This window comes from Psittacula echo, assembly GCF_963264785.1.
Source record: "Psittacula echo genome assembly, chromosome: 24".
Classification (NCBI taxonomy): Eukaryota; Metazoa; Chordata; class Aves; order Psittaciformes; family Psittacidae; genus Psittacula; species Psittacula echo.
In genome coordinates, this window is record NC_137759.1 from 4,912,182 (window position 1) to 4,929,205 (window position 17,024).

General features: G+C 62.2%; 1 protein-coding gene and 1 long non-coding RNA gene across 5 annotated transcripts; both read left to right on the forward strand.

The window, feature by feature from the left end:
* The first annotated feature begins 1,513 nt into the window (after nt 1-1,513).
* On the forward strand, nt 1,514-12,552 carry MKNK2 (MAPK interacting serine/threonine kinase 2). 4 transcript variants are annotated; one of them, XM_080633771.1, is made up of 13 exons: nt 1,514-1,833; nt 3,669-3,750; nt 3,890-3,991; nt 4,099-4,196; nt 5,081-5,160; nt 5,543-5,616; nt 5,699-5,803; nt 6,072-6,127; nt 6,265-6,390; nt 8,083-8,277; nt 8,365-8,529; nt 8,628-8,671; nt 8,913-12,552. In XM_080633771.1, exons 1-13 carry the CDS (start codon nt 1,786-1,788, stop codon nt 9,178-9,180), a joined length of 1,443 nt encoding a protein of 480 aa, XP_080489897.1. In that variant the 5' UTR covers nt 1,514-1,785; the 3' UTR covers nt 9,181-12,552. The 4 variants fall into 4 exon arrangements, with proteins under 4 accessions (XP_080489897.1, XP_080489900.1, XP_080489899.1 ...); XM_080633774.1 differs by having other exon boundaries at nt 12,085-12,552; XM_080633773.1 differs by having other exon boundaries at nt 12,209-12,552.
* A 362-nt stretch (nt 12,553-12,914) lies between these two features.
* Nucleotides 12,915-15,950, forward strand: LOC308229638. Its single transcript, XR_013958440.1, has 3 exons — nt 12,915-13,177; nt 15,421-15,616; nt 15,825-15,950. It is a non-coding gene; the product is annotated as an uncharacterized lncRNA (long non-coding RNA).
* The last annotated feature ends 1,074 nt before the right edge of the window (nt 15,951-17,024 follow it).

Sequence of the window (17,024 nt, forward strand, 5' to 3'; positions counted from 1 at the left end):
GGCTGTGACGTGGGGCGCAGTCAGCGCCTGCGACGGCGTCGGGGCCGCAGCCAATGCGCGGCGCGGGCGGTGAAGTCATGCACGGCGGTGCCGCCGCCATTGGCCCCGCGCAGCGCCATGAGCGCGTCTGTGCTCAGCCCCGCGGGCGTCACGCGAGGTGGGGGGGCCTCGGGGTGAGCCCGCAATGGGGGGTCCTGTTCACGGCGTCCCCCCCCCCGCCACCAGCGCTGGGCCGGCAGGGACAGAGGGACGTGACCCTGCGCCCTGCTCCCCCCCCGCCCCATCCTTGGAGCAGGCCTGGACGTGGGGCTGAGCACGGCCCCACTCGTGCCATGTGTGGAATGGGGGGGGGGTCAAGGCCGGCCCCCCCCGCCCTGAGCCTCAGGGGCATAGAAAGTGAACACGGAGCCGCAGTGTCCTTGTCACTGGGTGCAGGGGGGTCCCCAAGGGGGGCCCTTGGGGACAGTGTGGGGGGTCCAGGGGTGCCCACGTCCTTGTGCCGGGAGGTGGGGGGGGGTGGTCGGGGTGCCGGGGGGATGTTATTGCCCCCTGGTGCAGGAGGGGTGCCCCCGTGTGCAGTGCAGGGGGGTGCCCCTGTCCCCGTGTGCAGTGCAGGGGGGTGCCCCTGTCCCCGTGTGCAGTGCAGGGGGGGTGCCCCCGGGTGCAGTGCAGGGGGGTGCCCCTGTCCCCGTGTGCAGTGCAGGGGGGTGCCCCCGGGTGCAGTGCAGGGGGGTGCCCCTGGGTGCAGTGCAGGGGGGGGTGCCCCTGTCCCTGGGTGCAGTGCAGGGGGGTGCCCCTGTCCCCGTGTGCAGTGCAGGGGGGGTGCCCCTGTCCCCGTGTGCAGTGCAGGGGGGTGCCCCCCTGTGCAGTGCAGGGGGGGATGCCCCTGTCCCTGGGTGCAGTGCAGGGGGGTGCCCCTGTCCCCGTGTGCAGTGCAGGGGGGTGCCCCCGGGTGCAGTGCAGGGGGGGGTGCCCCTGTCCCTGGGTGCAGTGCAGGGGGGGGTGCCCCTGTCCCTGGGTGCAGTGCAGGGGGGTGCCCCTGTCCCCGTGTGCAGTGCAGGGGGGTGCCCCCGGGTGCAGTGCAGGGGGGGATGCCCCTGTCCCCGTGTGCAGTGCAGGGGGGTGCCCCCGGGTGCAGTGCAGGGGGGGGTGCCCCTGTCCCTGGGTGCAGTGCAGGGGGGGTGTCCGGGAGGTGCCCCTCTCTCTGACCACCGCACAGGAGGGTGCCGGGATCAGGGCGCAGGCACAGGCTGGTCCCTGCGCAGAGGGGAGCCCCAGTGCAGCGCGGGGGTGCCCGTGGCGGGGGTCGTGTCCCCGGTTCAATACGGGAGGGTTCGGGGGGGGTTTCGTGTCCCCGTGGGTGCTCAAGTTCCTGCTGAGGGGCCCGGGGGGGGGGGGTGTTTGTGTCCCCGATGGGGGCCCGGGGGGTGTCCCCTTCCCGGGGCGGGCCGGGGCGGGCCGCGGCCGCCTCTATAAAGGCGTCGGGGGCGGGAGCAGCGCGTCCCCTCCTGGCGGCGGCGCGGAGCGGAGCGGGCGGCGGTGCGGGCTGGGCTGCGGTACCGGTACCGGCGGGGCCGCGCCGGTGAGCGCCGTCGGGGCGGGGACCGGGACCGGGACCGGGGGCTCGGTGCGGGGCCGCAGCCGCTTGACCGCGCTCCTCTCCCGCAGGTCTCGGCCTCCCCCCGGGCTCCCTCCGCCTCCCTCCCCCCTGCCCGGTTTTTTTCCCACCCCCCCCCCCCGTTTCTCCCCGCAACGCCGCCCCCCGCACCCCCCCCCCGCAGCAAGATGGTGCAGAAGAAATCGGAGATCCCGGGTTTCCACCGCTCCTTCAAGGTAAGCGGCTGCCCCCCCCCCGCCGGGGGTGTTCCGGGGGGGCTCCGTGGCCGGGGTGCGAGCAGGGCCCGCGGGGGCCGCATCCTGCGCCTGCAGCGCCGCAGCCCCTGCATGGGGGGGGGGGGGGGGCGTTGGCGAGACCCCCGCGATGGGGGGGAAGCGCCGGTGCTGCCCAACCGAGCAGCGGGACCCCCCTGCCCCGGGGGTCGGGTCTGCAGCCGCCCCGGCCCTTCTGTCCCCCGGGTGGGTGCTTTATGCTGCAGGTTACATAGGGCCCCCCATGGGGTACGTGGGGGCTGCGCTGCAGGCAGCCGCCCCCATTCACCCCATTCTGGAAGCGGGGTGCAGGCCGGGGGGGGCAGGGGGTGCCCGGACCTGTCGTGCAAGCGCCTTGTGCGAGGGCCAGGTCCTGGCAGCACGGGCTTGGGCTGCGGCTGCAGCCGGGGGGGGGGGGGGGGGGGGCCGGGGTCACCCCGACCCCTGTGCCCCCCTCGGGGGGGGTCTGTGCGGGGCCGATCCCGCTCCCCGAGCGCTCGCTGCTGTCCCGGCTCTTGGGATCTTTGTTCAGTTTTGGCTCCCGGCGCTCCGAGGGATGCTGGGAGCTCCCCCCGAACCCGGCTCGTTTTAGCTGGGGCCTCATCCTGCTCTCGAGGCTTTAGGCCGGGGTTTGGCTCTGTCCGCACCCCCCCCCCCCCGGGGTGGCTGGGGATGGGGACGGGGCTGGGGGCACCTCGGCTGTGGGGATGGAGCCGGTGCTCAGCGCCCGCCCCGCACCTCCCATCCCCCAAACCTTTTGTGTCGTTGCTGCAGTAGCTGCCACGGCCCTGGGCCCCCCTTTTTCTCTCCCGCTTCCCCCCGAAGGCCTCATCCTGCCCGTGCTGCAGGGCCCTGGGGGGGGGGGGGGGCAGCTGGAGGGTGATGCTGCGCTCTGTAAATCCAGGGGTTTCTTGGAGGGGGGGGGGAAGTTGGCAAAGGGCTGGGCAGGAGCGTTCTGCCCCCAGGGTGATGCTCGGTGCGGGGGTGCCCCTCGTGGTGCGGTGGGGACCCCCCGAGAGCCGCCCCGGCTGTAAACAGGCACTTTCTGGCCGGGGTTGGCTGGGGCTGGCAGCCGGCCCGGGCACCGGGGCACCGGGGCGGGTTTGGGAACGCGGCCGGGAGCTGCCTCCTCCACCCAAACACATTGCGTAACCCTGGGGAGGAGGGGGCCCGTTCCCCGCCCCGGCCGCGCACCCCCGATGCTGCTCTGCCCCGTGCTGGGGCGGCGCGGGGGTGCCCGTGTCCCCTGTGGGGTTGAGGGGGCAGAACATCACCGTTCCCGTGCCCATCAACGATCCTGGGAGCAGGGAGGGTTTGGGGTCGGGACTGATCCTGCTGGTCCCGGCTGTCTCACAGCCTGATGGGCACAGCGCTCACTGGAGCGGGGCTGAGCGGGCTCCAGCCCACTGTGACCTTGCAGGGAGCTGGGAGGACAGAGCACGGTGGCTCTGGAGCCCATCCTGCCCCTGTGGCTTTCCTTCCCCACCGCTCGCTGTAGTTCAGGTCTGGGTGGGGAATTGGGGCTGGGTTGGTGCCGGTGTCCCCGATCCCTCTCATCATGCCCCGTGTGGAGGCAGGACCGCGCAGCACTGTCCCCATCAGGAGATGTGGTCAGACCTTTCCTCCTCCTCCGCCGGCTCTGCCGTGTGCCTCCAGCAGCACCATGACCTGGTGGCGCACAGCACCCCACACCGATGGGGCGGGTGAGCAGGGTGCGTGCCAGGCTCCATGGGCTCAGCACTGGTGGTGGTGGATCCAGCGGCTGCTGCCATCTCACTCCTGTTCTTGGCCCCCCCCAGGGACAAAACCCCTTCGACCTGGAGTTCGACCAATCCAACCACCTGGAGCCTGTCTTCAACTTCGAGTGCCCGCCCCGTCCCGGTGAGCTGCGGGTGCCCCCCCGCCTTCTTCTTGGCTCTTTAAGTTCCCTCGAGGGTTTTGGGGTGCCCAGGGGTGGCCGTGCTGGGGCAGCCATGGGCGGACGGGGGTGACTCACAGCGGTGGCTTTGCTCCGGCCCAGACATGCCTTCGAGTCAACCCATCGACATCCCTGACGCCAAGAAAAGGAACAAGAAGAAGAAGCGCTGCAGAGCAACCGACAGCTTCTCCGGCAGGTTCGAAGGTGAGTGGCGAAGGGCTGGAGCCCTCCTGGTGTCCCCAGTTTAGGGGCAGCGGAGGTGCCCGGTGCTGCTGTGGGGCCGGGAGCTCAGGCAGCCTCTCCCCTGCCAGATGTTTACCAGCTGCAGGAGGAGGTGCTGGGAGAAGGGGCCCACGCCAGAGTCCAGTCCTGCGTTAACCTCATCACCAACAAGGAGTACGCGGTGAAGGTAAAGCTCTGCTGCTCGGGGCCGCGCACCCGGCTCCCTCCCACCCCCTGCCTCAGTTTCCCTTCCCACCCTCCACATCTGGCTCCCGCAACCACCCGGTGCCGGCGCAGGACATGGGCTGGAGCGGTGGGGATGTGGCCGGGCTGGTGGCACATTGTCCCCTGCCACCACCCGGCGCTGGCACCTCGGACCCTCTTGGCCACGCTCCTCTCCTGTGAGGCAGGGCAGGCAGGAGGTTAAATTGATGCCCGTGGCACATCGGGGGGCTCAGGGCAAGCAGGGGCACATGGTGCTGGTGCCATGTCCCTGTGAGCTTGTGGGTGCTGCAGGAGTGGCCCGGCTGCGTTTGGGGTCAGGGGATGCTGGTCCCATGGCCCTGCACCCCATAGGCTCCCAGGCACGGTGTGGAGCTGGGATGGGTTCTGTGTCAAAACGCAGCCGGATCCAAGGGGATTATGGCTTTGCCCATCGCCCTGGGGAGCCTTTGGGTGCCCCAGTGGGGAAACTGAGTCAGCAGGGAGGGCTGCACGGTGGCAGCACCCAGCTTTTCCTCTATGAGGCTGTGTGTGGGGACCCCCTGCCCACCCCATGGCACATCCAGCACCCGCTGGGGCGCAGGGCCCTTCTCCAGCACCATGGCTCAGCGCCGGGCCAGTGTCACATGGACCTCGGCTTGGCTGTGGCCGGGGAGGGAGCGGCTTGGCAGCGCTGCCGGGAACAGGGAACAGCCTGTTCTGCTGCCTTAACCCCTTCAGGCAGCCCCTGCCTGCCTCAGCCGGCCCCAGCACCGGCTCCTTGAGTGCTGTGGGGGGGTTGCCGGGCTCGGTGGGTGCCAGTCCCAGCAGCGGTGCTGCTCCCTGAGCATCCCCCTTTTTGCCTTTCAGATCATAGAGAAACGCCTGGGGCACATCCGCAGCAGGGTCTTCAGGGAGGTGGAGATGCTGTATCAGTGCCAGGGACACAGGTACCACGGGACTGGGCTGTGCTAGAGACACCCGTGGGCTCCCTCCCCTTGGCCTCGGGAGCATCTCGGGGGGACATGAAGTGGTTTTGCCATGACAACGGGGGGCTGAGGCAGCCAAATTGGAGCTGAGCCGAGCATGGCTGCGGTCCTGCTGAGCAGGGCGAGCGAGCCAGGAGGGTCTGCGAGCAATTAGGGAGCAGAGCTGGGCGCCGGGAGTCCCTCTCCCCCCCTGGAATGCAGCCGGGGCCCCAACCAGTGTGGTTTCAATCACTGGGAACCCGGTTTTGTTGTCCCACGTCCTCACCCAGGACCCGCGCTCTGGGGCTGCGGGGATGCGGCAGGTTTTGGGGGGATGCTGGGCTGATGCCATTCATCCCTGCAGGAACGTCCTGGAGCTGATCGAGTTCTTTGAGGAAGAGGAGAGGTTTTACCTGGTGTTTGAGAAGATGAGAGGAGGTGAGCGTGGCGCTGGGGTTGGGGTTAGGGTTACCAGCAGGGACCCCCCCTGAGCCCCTGCTCCGTTCTTACCTGTCCGCAGGCTCCATCCTGACCCACATCCACCGGAGACGCCACTTCAACGAGCTGGAGGCCAGCGTGGTGGTGCGGGACATCGCCAGCGCCCTGCACTTTTTGCACAACAAAGGTGAGCTGTGCCCCCCCCCAGTCCTCCTGCCCAGGGGCTACTGCTGGCCCTGGGCACGCAGGGTCAGGCCCAGCCGCATCACGAGGCGCTTGGTGCGGAGCCTGTTCCTCCGGTTCAGCTGGGACTCGGGGCCAGCAGCGATCCCTGCCCTTTGCCACGATGCAGGCAGCGATTTGGGGCGGGGAGGGAGGGTTCCCTGTGCCACCCCCAGACCCGTCAGCATGGAAGGGGGGGGATTTTTGCCCTCATCCTCTCTTTTTCCCTGCAGGAATTGCACACAGGGATCTAAAACCGGAAAATATTCTGTGTGAGAGCCTGGACCAGGTGAGTGGGGTCCTTGGCGGGGGGGGGGGGGGGGGGGGGGGCAGATGTGGCGTGTCCCCATGGGGCAGCACATGTGGGGTGTGAAGCATGGCACATCCAGGCATTAACAGGAGGTGACACAAGGCTGTGGACCCCAGGGGTCACCACTTCTCCTCCCCCCCCCCAAGGTCTCCCCAGTGAAGATCTGCGACTTTGACCTGGGAAGTGGCATCAAACTCAATGGCGACTGCTCCCCCATCTCCACCCCGGAGCTGCTCACCCCGGTAAGCACGGGGGGGGTTGGCAGTGGTCCCCCACAGGTACCCCCAGGCTTTGGCCATGGGGCTCATTCATACCCCCCCCATCCCATCCCATCCCACCCCATTGCTCCGGGGGCTGACGCTGCCTGTCCCGGCCCCCCCGCGGTGCCGAGCTGCGCTTGCATAATGCGGGGGGGCCGGGGGGGGCTGGCGCACAGCCCGGGCTGCTGCGAGCCCTTAGCAACAGCCACGGCCCCGCGGCTGCGCCGAGGCTGCTGCAGGGAGAAGTGGGTCAGGAGAGGGGCTGGGGGGGGGGCCGGGGCTGCCGCTGTGATTCCCATGTAGTTGGGGGACAAGGGGTTCCCCCCCCACGCCGTGGGGTGCAGCTTGCTTGCAATGCAGGGGGGGCCCCCAAAGTTTGTGGGGTGAGCCCTGTGTTGCACAGATGTGTCCCCACGCGGCGGGGGGGGGCACTGAGCTTGTCTCCATCCACCCCATCCTCTGCCCGCTCCCCTTATCTCCAGCAGCAGGGATGCCCCCATGCAGGGTGTTGCCCTGCGCCCCGGTGTTTTCGGGGTGCTCACGTGCCGGGGTGCACAACGGCAGGGGTGGGGGCCAAAACGCACTGCTCCCCCCCTTACTCCTCCTCATTTATCCTCCTCCTGGGGCAGGCTCTACACCCCCGAGCTGCCCTGAGTCCCCCCGTTCTCAGCAAGGGCTGGGGCGCAGCACCCTGGTCCCTGCAGGGTTAAGCCTGGCGCTGGGTGCTGCTGAGGCTGGGGTTTGTTGGTTTGTGTTCGTGTTTTGTCTCTTGGGGTGGCATCAGCTGCCGGGGCCTCTCGCTGGGAGCCTCTCGCTCTGTGACAGCCGCTGATTATCTGCTGGCTGCAGCTTGCTTCTCCCCTGGTCACGAGGCCCGTGTGGGCTGCGTGCGGGTCATGCGTGCTGGAAAGCCCCAGAGTCCCTGGAGCGATATGGGAACAGGGCTTGCATCAGGGTTAACTCCTCCCGCCCCGCAGCCCTGCCTGCTCCCCAGGCTTTGCCAGCGTCAGGCAGGGAACAGGCAGGGAACAGGCAGAGCAGGCTCATCCCTGCTGCTTCACAGCCGCTCCCAGGCCATGGGAAAGGGACGGACGCAGCCGCGCGGAGCCGGTTGGGTGGTGTTGGGAGGTGTGGGTCCAGCTTCCATCCCTGAGGGGATGCCCAGGAGGACGGGGCTGGGCTCTGCTCCCAAGGAACAAGGGATGGGACAAGAGGAACCGGCCTCAAGCTGCACCAGGGCAGGTTTAGATGGAGCTGAGGAACAATTCCTGCCCCAGAGGGTGCTCAGGCATTGGAACAGGCTGCCCAGGGCAGGGCTGCAGGCACCGTCCCTGCAAGGGTTCACACCCCGTGGAGACGAGGCCTCAGTGCCATGGGTTAGGGGTGGCCTTGGCAGTGCTGGGAACGGTTGGATTGGATGCTCTTAAAGCTCTTTTCCAAAACAGCTGATTTTGTGATTTAGGCTTTTTTGGGGGTGGCAGCCCCACTATTGGGTGACCCCCAGGTCTGCGGTGGTGCGGAACCCATCAGTGGTGACTTGCCCTGCACGCTGCATTTGCACCCTCATTTCAGCGGGGGCAGCCCCATAGCTCTGGTGGGATCCCCCCCCCAGTCCCATCAGTCCCCCATCCTTTGGGACCCCCGTGCTGGGGCTCACTCCCACCTCTCCCCCAGTGTGGCTCTGCCGAGTACATGGCCCCAGAAGTGGTGGAAGCCTTCAACGAGGAGGCGTCCATCTACGACAAGCGCTGCGACCTGTGGAGCCTGGGGGTCATCCTGTACATCATGCTGAGCGGGTACCCCCCCTTCGTGGGTCACTGCGGCTCCGACTGCGGCTGGGACCGGGGCGAGGCGTGCCACACGTGCCAGGTACACGGAGCACCGCGGCAGTGCCAGAACTCACCTCTCCTTTGGCCGCACCACCCCCAGCTCACCCCCCTTTTCCTTCTCCCCTAGAACATGCTCTTCGAAAGCATCCAGGAGGGCAAGTACGAGTTCCCTGACAAGGACTGGGCGCACATCTCCTTCGGAGCCAAAGATCTCATTTCCAAGCTGTTGGTGAGAGATGCCAAGAAGCGGCTCAGTGCTGCCCAGGTCCTGGAGCACCCCTGGGTGCAGGGGGTGAGTGCTGCTGCCCCCCCATCTCTGCTGCCCAACGCTGCGGTGGGGTTCACCCCCCTATGGGGTGCCCGGCTCTGACCGGCTGCCTTCTGTTGCAGTGCGCTCCGGATAACACCCTGCCGACCCCCATCATCCTGCAGAGGTGAGCATCCTGCAGGGTGCCCTGCGATGGGGGGGACACATCCCAGCACCCCACATCCGGCCCCTTCTCCCCAGTTGCTGCTTTTGGGGGGGCTCTGTCATAGTTTTGGCCAGCGGTTGCTGCCGTGATTCCCGTTTAAGCCATGCTGCTGGTGCCTGACCGGCCTGGCATGGCATGCGTGCGGAGAGGGACACCCCAATACTTGCCCCCGTTGCCCCCCTGAGCCCCTGCCTCCCCGCAGGAACAGCAGTGCCAAAGAGCTCACCTCCTTTGCTGCCGAGGCCATGGCCGTCAATCGCCAGCTGACACGGCGCGATGAGGATGAGGAGGATGAGGCGGAGGAGGAAGCACGACCCATCATCATCAAAGCTACCTCACGGGCCATGCAGCTCTCCCCCCCCTCCGAGTCCAAGCTGGCCAAGCGGCGGCAGAAGAGCAGCCTGGCCAAGGCAGTGGCCACCGGGCAGCACCTCGTGGCCCCGCTGGTCCTGGTGGCCGACCAAGCCTGAGCTGTGCCCCGCAGACCTGCTGTACCCTGTGTCATCCCCCCCCTCCTCCTGTGTTCTTTCTCTCCCCCCTCCCTCCCTGAGCCCCACCGTTTCTGGCTGGTGACAAGATCAGGACTCGTCCCTGTGGCTGGTTTCCAAGGCTTTGCTGATCTTGTAGGTCGGGGGTGGGAGGGTTTGTTTCAGATGTTTTTCTTCTGTTAAGGTGTTAAATCAAGCATGAGGTTGCTTCACCCGGGGCACATTCAAGGACATCTGACAGACACACGGACTTTTGTTTCCTGACTCTTGGTTTCTCCTCTGACATTTCCCCCCTCCCCGGCTCCCCATCCCGACACCAAAGGACTCTTTGTACCCGCGGCTGCTTTGACGATTTCAGCTCGTTTCATACTGTGAACAAAAGACCCTCGGTCGCGTTTTCAGCAGCGGCGGTTGTGTATGAACCTCCTCCCTCCCCTCGGAGCTGCGGGGTTTCCTCCCATGTCGGGGTAGATCCCACAGGACCCGCATCCTGGGTGCAGGGAGCCCCTCCATGCTGTGCTCCGGGGGGATGCGATGGGTGTTGTGCAGGGAATCGCTTGGGCCGGGAGGAGATGGTGCCAGCGAGGGAGCAGCTCCGCATCCCACCGAGCCACCCTCTCTGCTCAGCAACCTGCTTCCAGAATAAGCTATTGACCCCCTTTTCCTTCCTTCTTCCCTTTAGTTAGTGTTGGTTTTAAACTGCTAAGCTGTGCTTCTCTACAGGGCACAGGGAAATGTCTTCCTTTGCTCCCGTGCTCCAGATGGCGGCTCCTGGGCTTAAGGTCAGAGCCAGGGGGATGCACAAGCATTGGGCCGTGCTCTTGTGCCGGGTCGGGTGTTGTATCCCTGTTTTTGGAGGGGCTGCTTGCCGGTGGATGTGCTCTTATGGAGGTGCAGAGGGAATGAGGTCTGCAGGGTGGCTGGAGCAGCCCCAAAATACCCCTCTGGGAATAGCAGATGCTCCATGGAAAGCAAAGGACACCCTTTAAAGAGCTTTGGGCTGGTCCTGAGGCTGCTGTGGCCAGAGGGGCTGGGGGTGCTGAGCACCCCAAGGTGCTGTGCTGGGGGGTGAGCACCTGAGTTGGTGGCAGCACCCATGGGCCAGGGGGAGCTTGGGATGTGGGGCTGGAGGGTATGGGGTCGGCGGCAGCACCGGGGCAGTGCAGGGTGTGATGGGCGGCCAGGGAGAGCTGAGCACGCTGATGTGTGTGCATGTGTCCGTGTTCATGCGTGTCCACGTGTCCACGTTCATGTGTGTCCACACGTCTGCCTGCATGGCGCTGCCCTTTGCTCAGAGCTTTGGGGAAGGAGGGAACGCAGCACTTGGGATGCTGCATCAGGACAAGGCCCTTGGCTGGTTGCTGCTGCGTGGGGCTGGGTCAGGCGCTCGGAGCCTGGCTGGCTCCAGCTCCTCCAGGCACCCCCTGCACCAAACCTGCTCCCCAACACAGCTCGTGCCACCGTCCCCACGTCCCACAGCGAGGGAGGGTGACCTCTTCGTCAGCAACCTCCTTTCCCTTCTCATCCACTGCTGTGAGCTTTATACCTTGAAAAAGCAGTCTCAGTCCCTTGTGTGCACAGGTGGAGGCTTTGGGAGCTTGCTTTGGGGTCTTCAGCTGAGGACAGTCACTGTCTCCCGAGGGGGAAAGTTCTCCTTTTGATTTTAAAACTGCTGACAGCAATACTATGCAATATGTGTTGGTTTTTGTTTCAGGGAGGTGTGCGTGAGTTATCTTGGGAGATGATGATCTGGGGTCTTGATGGAGTTTGGGGCAGGGGCTTCTCTTCTCGCCCTTCCACCGAGTGGCATCTGTGGGTCAGGGAGGGTGGTTTTTCCCCTCTCCATCCCCCCCAAAACTGCCTCACACTTGCAATCTCCTCTCTCCCTCCCGGTCCCACTGTGCAGGGTGGTGGTGAGGGGCCATCCCCTCAGGCACCGGGATGCCCTGGAGAGGCCTCCTTTAAAGCAAGACAAAACAAAATCCATCTTGATTGTACATTACTTTTTTACAGCTTATTTTGTTTTATCAGTTGTAGATAATTCCTTGTTGTCTTATATTAAGAAATACTTGAATGCTGTACAGTGTGCGATGCCTCGAGCTGGTGTTGTGAAAGCTATCGGCAGTGCTGCACGCCGCAGCCTGGGTTCTTCTTGGTTTTAAACCTCACCATGGGAAGGGGATGGCAGGGGGGTGGCTATAAAATCTGCGTTGTTTGTTCCTGCCACCCCCCCCCATGCCTTTGTTGGCAAACTGAGCTTCCCCCTCTTCCCATGTGTGAATCCTTTTAGATCTATGTATGCACCCACTGTTCCGAAGGCTGGTGAGCGGCCTGGGTGGCCCGTGCATGTGGGAGCTTGTCCCCATGGGTGTTTTGCTGGTGTGATGGCATTGAGGGGATGGACATCCCGGGAGCATCGAGCTCCTCGCTGGTTGCTCAGCCCAGGTTTGGTGCCGTGTTTTGGCTTCGGGGGTCAGGTTGGTGGTGGAGCTGGTGCACGTGGAGGGAGCCGTTTGGCCAGGATGGTGAGCTCCGGTCTGTGTGTTCATGGAGAACCTGAAATGCCTCTAGAGCCAGGGGATGGGCTCTGAAACACCTCGATGCACCCATGGGTGCCTCGCACCGCACTGGGCTGGTTGGCGAGATGCTTGTGCCAGGGCCAGACATCCCCTCCCTGCCACCAGCACCTCTCAAGGGGGAATGCTTCCAGACAGATGCTCCCTGACCCGTGGTCCAGCACCAGCTAACCCCTCTCACCACCACCCTTGTTCCTCCTCTTCCTCCTTCAAAGTCTTCCCCCCTTTCCCTTCCCCCATAGAGCATCTGTCTTGGAAACCAACTTCAAAAAGATGATGATTATTGTTATTATTATTATTTCTTTTTTAGGCTGGAAATTTTAAGCGTTTTGGCTTCCTGTCCTTCCCCCCCGCCCTTCCTTCAGCCCACTAACTCCACTTAGAACTGGTTAGAAACGTTTACTGTGAAGCTAACTTTGTTTTTATGAGAACAGGAGAGACTTTCTCTACTTTACAATGGAAGAAGACTGCCAAAGCCGGGTTGACAAGAGTCTCGTTAACGCACTGTTGGTTTGTACAACCGCGGCCTCTGCTCGGGGGCTGGCTGCAACCTGAAACTGAAACAGGGGCAAAGAAACCCGCAAGAAAAACCACAAAAAAAAAAAAAAACCAAGAAAACAAGGAAAAAAAAAAAGACGAAACCATAAAACCAAGCACTTTACTGGATGTACCAGGTGACCTGATACAGCTGAATTGAAGTTTTCCTTTATAACAATTGTTGATTCCAGAATTTTGTATTCTGTTTTGTAAGAATTTAATAAAAATGCATTGACATCTATGGGGTGAGGCTGTGGTTGCTGGGGGGAAGGGGGGGGGTAGCAACATCCATCCCAAGGGCTCTTCCCAGTGTTCTCCTGCGTCTCCACCAGGCAGGGCTGGAGCTGGTTGGGATGCCAGGAATGGGGCTGGCAGTGGCTCAGGCCCTGACTCACTTTTCCCAGTGGGGTGGTGCAAGCTGCTGCAGCCCCACACGGGCACTGCAGGGTCACAGTGCAGCACTGCTCCTGCTGCCCTGCCAGCCGGGGCCCATTCCCAACCTACAGCTGTCTGTCAGGGTGTGGAGGGGGAAACAAGCAAGAGGTAAGTGTGTGGTGGGATGGGAATGGGCTAGGGGAAGCAGGAGGGGCTGGTGATCAGGAGAAGGGCTGCCTGAGCCCTGCTGTGCTTTCTCCTGTGGATTGGGAAGATGCTGTTGAGGTTGGTTTTAATCTACTTTGATTTTTAAGGTATTTTCTGGGCTGGTGAGTGAGTTTTCCAGCCCTGTGCCATGTGGATGGAGCTGTAACCCTCCGGATGCCATCACTGTGGCTGCGGGGGACACCCTGCCTGGTGCTGTCCTGGCAGCCCCTGCTCCGTGGCACCCTCAGTTGTGAGGATGGGGCTGCTCCTGGCTCTGCACATGGGTGAGTGCAGCTCTGAGCTGAGGAAGCCCCAAAGTGGCCACGAAGTCCACTTGATAAATAGTGCAGCTGCTTCCTGCAGCATCTGGATCTGGACAGGGTGGCTCCAGGAGTCTCTGGGCTGCTCCAGACCTTAAAGCTCATCCAGTTCCAACCCCTGCTTAGAGCAGCTTGCTCCAAGCCCCTGTGTCCAACCTGGCCTTGAACACTGCCAGGGATGGGGCAGCCACAGCTTCTCTGGGCACCCTGGGCCAGTGCCTCAGCACCCTCACAGGGAAGAGCTTCTGCCTCAGAGCTCAGCTCAGTCTCCCCTCTGGCAGGTTAAAGCCATTCCCCTTGGCCTGTCCCTACAGGCCCTTGTCCCAAGCCCCTCTCCAGCTTTCCTGCAGCCCCTTTAGGCACTGGAGCTGCTCTCAGGTCTCCCCTTCAGGAGCCTTCTCTTCTCCAGGCTGCCCCAGCCCAGCTCTCTCAGCCTGGCTCCAGAGCAGAGCTGCTCCAGCCCTCGCAGCAGCTCCATGGCCTCCTCTGGCCTCGCTCCAACAGCTCCATGTCCCTCTTGTGCTGTTGCTCCAAAGCTTGATCAGGACTGCACGGGGGGTCTCCTCAGAGCTGCTCCATCCAGTCTCCTCCAGCCTGTGTTTGTGCTTGGGATTGCCCTGACCCAGGGGCAGGACCTTTTACTGGCCTTGTTGAGCTTCATGATGTTCGCTCGGGTCCACCTCTCCAGCCTGTCAAGGTTCCTGTCAAAGACGCTGTGTGGATCCAGTCTGTCAAAGGCAGCTTTGCTGCAGAGGATGCTTTAGTTTTGAATCTCTATAAAATTGCTTCATATGGTCCCTCTTTACCCCCACCCCTTGTCACACCACACCGAGAAAGCACCTGGTAGCTGGAACCCATCCCGGAGCACGTGCAGCGAAGAGCAGCTCTGAAAATAACCTGGTGCAGGGTTAAAATAACCTGCGCTGCGCTGCTCTGGTGCTGGAGCATCGGCCCAAAATAGGCTCTCCTGCTGGGAGAAGGTGCTATAAATAAGTCTGTGTTAATTTGCATTGAAGAAAAGCCCCACAGCAGGAGCAGCAACGATGTCACCCATGCTGGCCCCATGGCACCATGACAGTAAAGGGGCCACTGCAGAGCCACCAGGGTGGCCTGGCTGATGTAACCGGTCAGTGACTGGGGCTTTGGGTGACACGGTGGCTTGTTCTCCTGTGCTCAAGATTCTTCTGTTCTCAGGGGTAATGGCTTTAACCTGCCCGAGGGGAGATTCAGCTGAGCTCATAGGCAGAAGCTCTTCCCTGTGAGGGTGCTGAGGCGCTGGCACACGGTGCCCAGAGAAGCTGTGGCTGCCCCATCCCTGGCAGTGTTCAAGGCCAGGTTGGACACAGGGGCTTGGAGCAAGCTGCTCCAGTGGAAGGGGTCCCTGCCCGTGGCAGGGGTTGGAGCTGGGTGAACTTTAAGGTCCCTTCCAACCCAAACCAGGCTGGGATTCTATGAATTCCCATTAAGCCTCAGGCTTTGCACAGTGCAAGGAGCTGGATGCTGGGCACTCCCTGGCTGTACCAGGAACTCCGGTTGCCTGGCAAAGGTAGGAAGTGGCAAATAGAGATCCAAACGTCCGGATACTCCTGATTGTACCAGCTCTTTCGGGCTGATCAGTCATTCCCTGGCATCTGGAACACAACTGTTGTGCGACTGGTGGAACTCACACAGAATTGAGGCCAGGCTGGAAATTCACTGATGGCTAAAGCCACACACCTTATGACCCCATAAATAGAGGTCCCAAGATAGGACCTTTTGAGCTCTTTGTTTACCTGGGCTGTTAGTTCTGCTCAGTGATACTCAGCCGCTTGCCTGTTGAGGAATGCTGAGAAAGCTGATGATATCCTTTCATTGACTCCAGGGAATTTTTTTAACAGGATCCTTTCTATATCACAGAATCAGAGATTAAGACTAAGATTAAAACTAGATCCAGCTGCACCTATGCTCCCTCAGGAGTTTAGAAAGCGAGGGGGGCCAATCTGAACCTCAGTACTCAACAGGAGGGTCTCCCTTACTTTGTGCCTCCAGCCTCTGTATCAGTCATCTTTAGCTCAATTTAACGTTGATGTTCCTCATGTAAGAAGAGAGTGAGCCTCCCCGTTGAATTCTTAACTCATGCCTTTATAAATGGTATTAAAACTGCTCTTGCTAATACCTTTGATGGTCATTCTTTGAGTGACCCTAAACCACCCATCTTTCCACAACAGACCCTCCTGGCAGCACTCCTGGACCTGAAGGACCGGTGTCCACCTGCCCTGGGATGAGGATCCAGGCCACCCCTGTCAGAAACCCAGTGTCCAACCACCCACTTGGGTGCATGCAGCAGCCTTTAGCTCCCTCTAATGTTTATGGCCAGAATGGAGCATCCAAACAGGACTGAGCAGGGACCCGGCCGAAGTCCAGGTATCACCTCTGTGATGCTGAACTGCATGAGAACAGCTTGGCCAGCAAGGGGGTGTGAGTGTGTGATGTGCTAAGCAAATGCCATGAAAGACAAAAGGATGCAGCGTTTTTAACAGAGAATCCATCTGTATTTGATGCTTGGTTGTGACTAAGAAAGATTCCATGGAAAAAGAGCTGTTCCTCTAAAGGCTTTTCCTCCTTCCTGCAGGCACAGACCAGATTCCAGAAGGCAGCAGTAGGACAGCCAGCTCTGAACTCCAGAGCTGTGGCTACAAGGAGTTTCCCAACCTCCCCCATGGGAAGTGTTAACACAGCTTTAAGGACTGCAGCAGAAACCTGCCGGCACATAAGGCAGCAGGTACGGGTATTTGATAACATGATACAAAACCAGGCTGGAAGCTCTCAATCAAAATGAGTGGTGTAACACCACTGCTGCAATGTGCCACGGTGGCCATAGTGGCTGATGGGTGAGATCCCTGAGCTATACAAGCCTCGGGAAGCTTTGAATCAATACAAACAGCCTGTCTTCGTGTTCCAAACTATTACACAAAGGCACAGAAAACAAGGGGCAGACAGGACATCTCCCCACTGAACACCTTCGAACCAAGCACATTTTGCACGCGCACCCATCTCCAGGAGCCGAACAGAGATCGGGGGACGGAAAACAGAGAAAGGGGGGGACGGAATTACCCTGAGAAGAATAAATCAGTGCTCCTGCCTCCTGGTGCCATTCTCCACCTCACGCTGGCTGGGTGGCCATCGGTGAGCACGCAGCGGTGCGTGATACCTGCAGTGCTCCAGGCTCAGGCTCAGCAGCAGCCCATAACTCCAAGCTACGTACTCCAAGGAGTTGCTAGGCACAAAGCAGGGTGTCCTGGGGGTGGTAGAGGCTTGGGTGGCTGCTGTAGAGGAAAGGCTGCTTTGTGAGAGCAGGAAGGGAGCAACCTCCATATCCCCCTTTCCCTGCCTCCCACCCTGTGCTGCGCCCCCTCCTTCACCTCTCCGTGGCCCAAACTTCCCTCACCACTGACCCCCTTCATCCCCATAAATCCCAACCTCCCCTCCACGAACTGCCCCTCATAAACTGCTCCCTGGGCCTCCCCACCTTCATCCGCCCTGGAATGTCTCTGCTCTCAGGAGGGCCGCTCACCCCCAAAACAGCTCCTCGGGGATTGCTCCCCTTGTCCTCCGCCCCCTTATTGCTCCTCAGGAGATGGCTCCTTTATCGCCCCAAACCACCCTTCAGGGATCGCCCATCATCCTCCTTCGGGTCTGTCCCCTCAGGGATCACCTCCTTCTCCTTCCTGCTCAGGGATCTTCCACCCACACCCCTCAGCCATGGCTCCTCATCCCCTCGCTCCCACAGCGATCGCCCCTCTCCCCTCATGCCCCGCACCCCGGCGCGGCT

Bases quoted from the DNA above. Each gene is read 5' to 3' on its own strand.
- MKNK2 (XM_080633771.1), top strand. From the start codon at position 1,786: ATGGTGCAGAAGAAATCGGAGATCCCGGGTTTCCACCGCTCCTTCAAG. The intron at 3,992-4,098 runs GTGAGTGGCGAA...CTCCCCTGCCAG, and splicing joins CTTCTCCGGCAGGTTCGAAG to ATGTTTACCAGCTGCAGGAG. The intron at 4,197-5,080 runs GTAAAGCTCTGC...TTTGCCTTTCAG, and splicing joins ACAAGGAGTACGCGGTGAAG to ATCATAGAGAAACGCCTGGG.